General features: G+C 33.4%; 2 protein-coding genes across 2 annotated transcripts; both read left to right on the top strand.

Moving 5' to 3' along the window:
• The first annotated feature begins 3,061 nt into the window (after positions 1–3,061).
• LOC139893276 (uncharacterized) lies at positions 3,062–5,297 on the top strand. The gene is made up of 8 exons (XM_071876432.1): positions 3,062–3,370; positions 4,097–4,145; positions 4,256–4,318; positions 4,396–4,460; positions 4,552–4,638; positions 4,733–4,807; positions 4,897–5,031; positions 5,122–5,297. Exons 1-8 carry the CDS (start codon positions 3,269–3,271, stop codon positions 5,167–5,169), a joined length of 624 nt encoding a protein of 207 aa, XP_071732533.1. The 5' UTR covers positions 3,062–3,268; the 3' UTR covers positions 5,170–5,297.
• Positions 5,298–7,388: 2,091 nt separating this feature from the next.
• Positions 7,389–9,640, top strand: LOC139893277 (DNA repair protein XRCC4-like). The gene is made up of 5 exons (XM_071876433.1): positions 7,389–7,527; positions 7,623–7,768; positions 8,461–8,589; positions 9,003–9,125; positions 9,306–9,640. Exons 1-5 carry the CDS (start codon positions 7,401–7,403, stop codon positions 9,537–9,539), a joined length of 759 nt encoding a protein of 252 aa, XP_071732534.1. The 5' UTR covers positions 7,389–7,400; the 3' UTR covers positions 9,540–9,640.
• The last annotated feature ends 354 nt before the right edge of the window (positions 9,641–9,994 follow it).

The following is a 9,994-nucleotide window of genomic DNA, read 5'->3' on the forward strand; positions in this document are numbered from 1 at the left end:
TTGTATGTATAGTTCCTTTCGTTGGTTTTAGATCAATAAAATATTTCTCGGATTTAAGTATAGTATGTGTAGTTCCACTGTCTGCTATACAGAGATCTCCACCACTTGATTGATGTTGTATTCCAGCAAAATTCATATTGAACTTCATATATAAGAAATAAATAGTGAGTACATTAATATTACACAATATTTTATACGCAAATAGATAGTACTGAAACATTTAGAAAACATAATGACAAAGACAGACGATATTAAATCGTTTATTTTTCGAAAGACACACAACTTAAACATTCAAGAAATCTTCATATAAATCAGATGGTTTCTCAGTGACTGTTGGATCGACGTTATCCACAAAGTTTACTTCCTTTTCTTTATCTTTCAGCGAATCCTGATACATCTTAACAAGATGTTTAGATGTTCGGCAAGTATTAGCCCAGTGGCCCATTCTACCACATCTGTAGCAAGATTCTTCAGAATTTTTAGAAGAATTTTCTTCAACATCTTGTTTAGTGGGCTTGTTTTGTGGTTGATATTTATATTTTCGTGGATTATTATTTCTTTGACCACCACGGCCACTACCACGACCACGTCCTCGCCCATTACCATTACCATAAGGATGGTTTCTACCATAGTTATGGCTTTTGGCATGATGATGGTGATGGTAATTATAACCACGACCTTGCCCGCATCCTTGTCCCTGTTTATAATTATTTGCAGTATTTGCTTCAGGGATTGCAAGTGTACCAGTAGGACGAGATTGCTGATTTTTCATTAATAGCTCATCATTTTGCTCTGCAACTAAGAGATATGAATTAAGTTCAGGATATGTTTTGAACTTTAGCATTCTCAAATTTCTTTGCACTGTGATGTTTGCAGCATTCATTGTGGAGAAAGTTTTCTCCATCATGTCTGCATCACTTATTTCATGTCCACAGAATTTAAGTTGTGAACATGTATTATACAGAGCTGAGCTATATTCATTTACTTTCTTAAAGTCTTGGAACCTTAATGTTCTCCATTGTTCCATAGCAGCTGGAAGTAAAATTTTTCTTTGATTATTGAATCTGCTTTTGAGACCTTCCCATAAAACATGGGGATCTTCTATAGTCACATAATTATTTTGTAAGCATTCATCAATATGTTGATGAATAAAGCAACATGCCGTTGCTTGTTCTTTTTCAGAACAAGTGTTGTTTTCATTTATGGCTTCAAGAATTCCCATTGATTTAAGATGCATTTTTACTTTTATAACCCATGGCATGTAGTTGTTTCCAGTTGATTCTAAAGGAGTAAATTTAAGCTTTTCCAGATTCGACATTTTCTATTAAAACAAACAACATGATAAATTATAGTCACTTTATATTCATAAGTATATAAACATTAAACATAAATTTAATATAACATAAATGATAAGTAGGTGACAGTGTCGACCATATGTAAGCAATCATTAATAAATGTTATATAACATAAATATAAATATTAGTAAACATAAATGATAATTAGGCGACAGTGTCGGCCATATAAATGTTAGATAATAGAAATATAAATGTTAGTAACATAAATGATAATTAGGCGACAGTGTCGGCCATATAAATGTTAGATAATTGAAATATAAATGTTAGTAACATAAATGATAATTAGACGACAGTGTCGACCATATATTATTCAGGTGGTATAACCGACCATATATCATTTAGGTGGCAGAGCCAACCATAATTAGTATTAAGATTATCGTGCTGATAACGTGTTATAATTCAGTAGGCTTATAACTACCTTTAGTGGTTTGATTCTTGATGTTATAATTCAGTAGGCTTATAACTACCTTTAGTGATTTGATTCTTGATTAAGAATACTAATAATGAAGTGTAAGAACAAAGATGATAATGGAGAGAAAGAAAGAAACACTTTGTAAGTGTGAGAAATGGTGCAAGTTTAATGCTTGCATTCATGGCTATTTATAGCAAAAATATCACAAGTTTAGGTAATACAATAATATTACTTTTGTGTATCAATAATTGACTATCCATTTATATATATATATTTATATATTATAACACAATTACAATATTACTTACAAGCTTTCTCTTCTCTACTTTCGCTAACTCACACTCTTCTTCTCTTCTTCACAACTCACTTCTTATTTCACTCTCACAACTTACTCACAAATGAAATCACCACCCATATTTATACTACTCCATGGAAACTTCTACACACTAGATTTTTCCATGGATAAATATCTAGATATTTTTACCACATAAAAATATCTAGATTTTTACATTTTAACATCTAGATTTTTCCTCATTAATATCTAGATATTTCTTTTACATTTTAATATCTAGATATTTACATACATTACTAATTCCATATTATCTAAATTTGCATTGCATTTTAACAAGGTGGTACTGAAGCGTTGATGCTGCCATGCTGGTGGTATCGTACGCCCGCTTGCCATGACGGTTATTGTCATACCCATGGTTGTGCCTTCCATGTCCACGCCGGTCGTTGTCCAGCCCCTTTTCCTTTCCTGTTCCGAAGCTTGCATCTTCTCTTGAGCGTATGTATTTTCTGGTGACTTCCACGACTTCACCGAAGGTTGTTGTTATTGTCCAACGTAAATTATTAACTAGGCTTGCGTGCTTTGTCTGATCCACGCAGGAGATAAATCCTGAAATCTGCTGTGACTCCGACAAATTTGGTATCTTTTGACACTCTAGCATGTATTTAGCTCATGTGAATTCTGATTGATTTGGTGTGCGTGCAAAAAATTTTAACATGTGCCTCTTGAGGATTTGATACTACATGTAGAATTTTTTCCGTAGGTCACGGAAGCCGGTTACATTTTTTGGTGAAGTCTCCATATATTCAAGTCCGTATCTGGTTTGTTCATGGACTGTGCTTGATGAAATACAATTCTCTCAAAATAAATTAATTAACAATAAATAATATATTCCGTATATAATACGGAGTAATAAATTAAATAAATAGAAAAAGAAATAAGTAATGTACTCGTTTTCATAATTCGGCGGTACAACTAGAAGCTTCTGCAACTAACTAACGAATTGCCGTTTACATATAACCGCCTGATAAACCACCATATGAGTCAACCAATTCAAGACCTCCACGTGGCACCTTTTTTTACCTGAATGAACCAACTAATATAAACAACGTCTTCGTCCAATTTGCATCAACAGTTACACTTCTATCAACACACACTGCAAATTAGAGAGAAAAAAAATCGAATTTTAGATAAACAATAAAACAAACCGCCATGGATGCTGAACAGAGTAATGCAGGAGCAGCAACGAAGACTCATAGAATTCAAGTTTCTAACACTAAAAAGCCTTTCGTTTTTTACCTAAATCTCGCTAAGGTTAGGGTTTCTTCCGTTCTTAATCACTTTTTGTTTGATCGGAGTTTATTTTGATTTTGATTGATTGTTTCTGATCAATTCTGTATATTCATATTCTCGTATTTGATCTCAATTGCGGTAGTTACTTGGTGTTCGATTATGTAATTGTAAATAATAAATAATTTTATTGTGATCTTGCAATTGATTATCTGAATCTTGCGTAACGGTTCTCTGTTTCACTAGGTTTCAATCTCAATCTCTGTGATTTCAATTTACAGTAGGGTTAGAGGTTCACAAAAATCTGCAATTGATTTATTGTGTGTCTTCGATAAGGTTTAATTTACAAATGTGCCTTTTATTGATTTATTGTATGTAATGATTCGATATCTGTTTTTTTGTATTAAGGTTTAGTATCATCATGGTGTAGAATTGGTTAATATGTGTTTCATTTGAGTTAAAGTTGTGAGAAAGTCACTAATATGCATATTCATTTGGGTTTAATGTAACAACCTTGTATAAAAATGGATTAGAAGTGTTATTATTGAGGTTTAACGTCATAATCTTGTAAATAAATTTATTAAAGTGTGTGTTCATTAGGGTTTTTCAAATTCTCATGAAGAGTTAATGTGTGTCTTTACTTATATTCTTGGCTAATGTATTTCTTGAAGTTCTTTTGGCTGGTTTAGTACTTGTGGTGTCTTTAATGGCGTTCATTCACGAATTGATTTGAATTGTTAATGGTGACAGAGTTACATCAAAAGTTACAAAAGCGTCGAGCTTTCTGCTTTGGGAAAGGGTTAGATTTTAAACTATTTTATTAAAAAAAATTCTTTAATAGTCATCAACGACTTAACGCAAACTCTAAAACTTGAGGTTAATGTTTCAATTGATATGTTATGATTGCAGCCATACCTACTGCTGTCGTAATTTCTGAAATTCTGAAGGGAAGTGGACTAGCGACTCAGAAATGTAAGGATCTTGTTTCGAAAACTTCTTTGTGTAAATCAAAATATACTACTAACTTTGGTTTTTTGGAACCGAAACAGTGATCTCCATTTCAACTCTCAGAACCAAGGATGAACTCACTGGAAAACTATTACAAAAGGCTAAGGTCTGTTCATTTTCATTCACCTGCTTTAAGGACTATTTTACATAAAAAGTTACTGTACTATAAGTCATTAACTCATCACTATTTATTTCAGATTGAGATTGTGATGGCAAAGAATGAGGCATCTGATAAACCAAAAGCTAATTCAATTAAACTGAAGAAGAAAAGTGCACAGCTAAAGGTCGGTCTTTGCTACTTTTAATGGAATCATAACAGTTTTACATTATTATTATTATTATAATAACAGTAAAGTTGATTGATGATCTTTTTTATAGACTAAAGTCAGGTCAAGGAAGTCAAAGAAGAAGACTGATGGAACCACACCTGATATCACTGTTCGTAACCTGCAGGTTGGTTTGGATCGAATATGTCGGTTTTGATTAAATCATGAGATTGTGCTTTTGCTGGTTGTGACTTGCTGTTTATTACTGTATCACAGGGTGAAACTGTCAAAAGCAAGAATATTGTGGAGATAGCAGACACTATAGTTGGTTTTGTGTCACTCTCCTTATCATCACATGATACAGCTGTTGATAGTCAGTCTGATGCTGTCAATAATGCCCAGGTGGTCGAGGTTCGTTTTATTCATTTTCTTTTTGTTTCAGTTTTACCTGTTTTAACTAACAATGATGTGAATTTTGGTTCCATCTTGTTTGAATTGCAGACTGGACCTGAGGTTGAGAAATATGTTGCCAGCAGCAACAGCAACTAACGAGAATGTTGATAGTCTCGAGGGGAAGTGTATATTGAGGGTTTAGTACATCAAAAATCTGCTCTAGCGGTGTCGTTGTAAGATGTTGTTAACTACATTTAGAGTACATTTTTAGGTCTTTGATTCATTTCTGAAATGACTGTACACTTGAGGTTTAATATGCACGCCGTGATTGGAATAATAAATCTTGTATATGTTTCTTTCTTCATTGCTATATGTCAGATACCTCATATATTAACAATGACTTTACTTGATTTTGCTCAAACATTCAAATAAGATTTGAGGTTCTGACTATCTAGTTTGAAATATTGCAAGTATGAGTGAGAATGATGAAACTGGAAAAGTTAAAACATTGAACCACTTGAGAAAATAAAAAATGACCTTTGTGTTTATAACATACTAATGAATATAGAGACCAATTTGCTTTTTTTACAACTATATGTGTATTGTATTAATTCTAAAAATATCTGTTTAGTTTTTGTTTGACTTTCGCATATCAAATTGGCCACATTATTGATTTTCCACCACAGTGGCTAGACTGATCAAAAGCAACTAGGTTAGGTTTTGAGTTGAAATGGGTCATGTAATAACCAAAGCCCAAAGGCACTTGAATGGTTAAAGAAGTGAATGGCATGGGCTTCCATATCAATATCTTTCTATAAACACTAGTAACAATTTATCGATTCCAAACTTAATTATTTATGCAAATAGAACTCTTACATTGGTTTAAGCCAAATTTTCAAAGCTTCTCAAATGGGCGTAACTAGTCTACTGCTAGCAGCTACCTAGGTCTAGTAAGTCTAACAGAACTCCAAAACTTTCAACCAATGGCCCAATGGTGTAACCAAAACCAATTGAAGCACAAGACTGATCCCAACGCAGCGTTAGTCATCCCATTTGACAATTTTTTGACGCCCTTGCTAACGCGGCGTCAAAATTTGACGCCCGGGGCGTCAGTCGAAAAGTTGACGGTGGTGTCAAATATATTTCAGCCAATCAGATTTCATCACATATTTTTATAGATTATTAATTAATAAATTATATACCCAACTACCAAAAAAATTGTACCACATCACCCGTTCACAAATTTAACTCTCAAATTTGACACTCCCCTTTATTATAATTCATCTCTTGACCTTGCCACATCAACAAAAAGTACATAACTTGCCTTTGACATCACCGCCACGGTTAGAAACAGTCTAATCAAGGCCTAGCGTTATAATAATGTTGTTTTGTAGGTCTATAAAATGTCAATATGATTATTTATAAGTTTTTTAGTTTAAGTATCTAAATAATCACTTTTTCATCAATCTCGGTTAACTTCGGCTACTACATGAAACGAGCAAAGCACCAGATCAAGTTATATGCATGTTTTCTTGCATTGATTTAATAAATATGAAGGGCCGAAGAAATGACATATTTGGATAAAAGAAAACTAAGTTTCAAAAAAGGATGAGGTGATATGTTTCCGGTGAGTCATGAAACTGAAACCTACAAAAAGTCAAAAACTTGTAAATGTTGTATATTGCCGGAGGCTGGAGCCGAAAGAAAATGGGTTGTGGAACTTTGAGAAAACGAAATATGAAGTATTGAAAGAGTTGGTAAATACACCATTATACACCTTTTGAAGGACACAATGGGTTGTGGAACCTTGGTCGTACCTTATTTTGATGCATACACCATTTGAAGGACGCAATGAGTATGTTTGACAAAACTAGCAGGTAGCTTTTGGCTGGTAACTTTTAAATGGTAGCCGGTAGCTGTTAGTTTTTTAGATCTATTTTAGTGTTTGGTAGAGTAGTAACTTTTAGCAAAACGCTACTTCTAGTAACTTTTAGCTTTTAGCTTTTTCCACTGTCTAAAAGCTTTATGCCCCGTTAGGTTTTTTTCCGATTTGGATGGATAAAGGGCACGGTGGGGGATTATTATATTATTAGGTAGTGAAATTACCAATAAGCCCATCACGTGATTATCACACGTTTTTACTTAACGGACAGACTAAACTGACGTCAATATTTGGACCAGCGCTGAACAAACATATAACCACAGGGAATAGGGGTATAACTTTTAGAAGCTAAGGACGGCCTATGTAATTTATGATTAACCACAGGGACCAACTGTAAAATTTCCACGCCTAAAAATAATTTAATTAATCGTGGCGGGATGAAATAAAACCTCCGAGAATCCCCTTTCCTTCCCAAACACGCTCACACAAAAAACTTGAAATCGCCATGGAATCTCCAAAACACACATGCTTAAAACTTGAAATCCCCCAACCAATTTTCATAAAAGGCACCTGGTTTTCTTCTCATTTCAATCTCGATATCACCGATGGCCTTCACGCTTGGACTTGCACAGGTTTTCTTCTTACTTCAATCTCGATATCAATTACTCCTAATTTATTTTTCATTTTAAACCCTAACTTAAACCATTTGTTTGATTATTAATTGCAGCATCAGAAGATGAGGTGAAAGATAGAGCGTCTAATTGGGACCAACCGGTATCGGAATACATAAGTATGTCAGAACGATATTTAGGGTTTCAACATCCTGGTTCCGTTTACGCCTTTACTGATGCCGGCGGAGGTGACTTTAAAAGAGTAGGCATTTTTTTCTTACTATAAATTAATTGACTATTGACTATTTAATAAAAATGATTAATTAAATGATTAATTAAATACGTAGAGTTATAAGCCACACACAAATCCCATACTTGGCCGTAAAAAAAATAATTAAACGATTAATATGTCTGCTAAACCGGTATTAGTTGTTACTAAGCTTTGTAAACTAGAAACGTTTTACTATTAACATTTGTGATATTTGCAACGGCTAGAGAAACATCAAAAATTTATAGCTTGTAAGGTTCACAGAGTTCCATGTTTGTCGAAAAGCTTTTGTTGAATGGAAGATTTTGATTTTTGTGGCTGAACCGTTAAGATGCACTTCAACAAACTCGAGATATACTTTTTTTTTTTTCATTGAACATTTGCACAACCAAGCCTAAGACCAAATCAGAGGTTAAAACCATTTAGATGTGTCAAGTGATAATAAAAAGTGATCGATAACTATGTCTATAAGCATTCATATGCTCATTTATATTGCCTATGGACCTATGGTTATACTGTGGCTAAATTGATTAAAACCATTGTGGCAGAAAAGTTTTGTGAACACTGTTTGTACATCACTTTTGTCAAAGAATGTTCATGTTCGTCTTTAGAAGATTTAAATGTTTGATCCAAACCGATTTCTTTTATTATTTATTGAATTTATCGTGGTGTAATTTCATTTGCAGTTATCTTGGACTTTTGAGAAAGAAGGTATGAAGCTAGAATGGCGATGGAAATTTAAACCATCTGAAAACAGTAAAATGATTACAGCAGGAATATTGGACTTCCTAATGAATGCTAATATACGCTTAAGTGTAAGATTATTTGTTGTTGTTTCGATTCATATCTTCATCTTGTAATATGATACAGAATAGTATATAGTATATCTGTATAGGTTGGGAATCCTATTTTATTTTTCATGTGAATTTCCTACAAAAAGTCTACACAAAACTCCTGCTTTTGTGATTAAAGAAATTTGCCCTTTGTTTAACCCAAAATAAGGTACTTACTATGCTCAAGTTATTTACAACATCTGTTTTTATTTGGGAGAATAACAGATATAGCCAATGTTGGATAATATCATATTTACCCAAAATAACAGATATAGCAAATGTTGCATTTGTTACATGTTATGTTGCTATATAATATTTATACTTAATACAAGGCTAATTTTTATCAGAGATTTATATGCATTGGAAGTTGATAAATTTTCTATTTTAATAAACAGGAAGAAGTTGTCATGAAGACAAAGTCAAACGAGAAACTGAAAGCAGAAGCTGAGAAGTGTTTAGCACAAAGCGAGAAGCTCCAGAACGAAAAAGCAGAGTTTGAAACAACACTTTATACAAAGGTACTAACACACACACGTAAATCTATTTTAACCAATTAAAAGAGGTATATATAAGTAATAAGTTATGCCCTTGATCCACAAGTTTGTGCTATCAGTATAGTCCAAGTTATTTTTTCCATTCAACATTATGATCTTTGCATATTATGTTTTGCAACAATTATAACAACTGGATATTTTCAGTTTCTTGGTCTGTTAAACTCAAAGAAAGCCAAATTGAGAGAGCTCCGAGACCAACTTTCAAATCAGGATACTACTGATAAAATACACGAAGATGAGGAAGAATCGACAGACAAAACCGAGACTTTTGATGGTGATAGTGAAGATGAAGACATCGAGGAAGACGATGCCACTAATGTTACAAGTACTTCGAAGGATACTTCAGGGAACTTGCCTCGTGGTCGAAAAAGGAAATAGGACTTCGTCAAGTAAGTAAAACCTATCACTTACAGCTGTAATTATTTGGCAGAAAAATCTAGAGTTGGAACTTGGAAATATAGCTCATGCGTGTTTTGTGTTAAAGGGTCTAGTTTTATCTTTTTTGGCAAGTAGTGTTGTGCCTCTACAGTTTATGTTTTGAGTGGTTTGCTAAAAGTCTTTACCGATCTTGTTCTCAAACACATTTCCAAGTACTTTAACATTCCGATGTTCAAATTGCAAAAGTGGCTGCTGATGGTAATTGTCCCTTAGGGCATAAATTAGATAATTCCATAATAATTTATGCAATAAGGCTAGTACATAAAGGAAGTTTTACAGTTTTAAGGTTATTAAAATTTCAACTGTTCCTCCTCCTTTTTAGTTGTACAACTCCTTCATTGCTGTTTGAATTCGAGTTTCTGAAGTGTCCAATTCTAATGATGAAAATTCATCTC

Source organism: Rutidosis leptorrhynchoides, chromosome 2 (genome assembly GCF_046630445.1).
Source record: "Rutidosis leptorrhynchoides isolate AG116_Rl617_1_P2 chromosome 2, CSIRO_AGI_Rlap_v1, whole genome shotgun sequence".
Classification (NCBI taxonomy): domain Eukaryota; kingdom Viridiplantae; phylum Streptophyta; class Magnoliopsida; order Asterales; family Asteraceae; genus Rutidosis; species Rutidosis leptorrhynchoides.

Excerpts from the sequence above, each read along its gene's own strand:
- LOC139893276 (XM_071876432.1), top strand. The coding sequence starts at position 3,269 with ATGGATGCTGAACAGAGTAATGCAGGAGCAGCAACGAAGACTCATAGA. Across the intron at positions 4,319-4,395 it reads TGGACTAGCGACTCAGAAAT|TGATCTCCATTTCAACTCTC; the intron begins GTAAGGATCTTG and ends GAACCGAAACAG. Across the intron at positions 4,639-4,732 it reads AGAAAAGTGCACAGCTAAAG|ACTAAAGTCAGGTCAAGGAA; the intron begins GTCGGTCTTTGC and ends TCTTTTTTATAG.
- LOC139893277 (XM_071876433.1), top strand. The coding sequence starts at position 7,401 with ATGGAATCTCCAAAACACACATGCTTAAAACTTGAAATCCCCCAACCA. Across the intron at positions 7,528-7,622 it reads TCACGCTTGGACTTGCACAG|CATCAGAAGATGAGGTGAAA; the intron begins GTTTTCTTCTTA and ends TATTAATTGCAG. Across the intron at positions 8,590-9,002 it reads ATGCTAATATACGCTTAAGT|GAAGAAGTTGTCATGAAGAC; the intron begins GTAAGATTATTT and ends TTTAATAAACAG.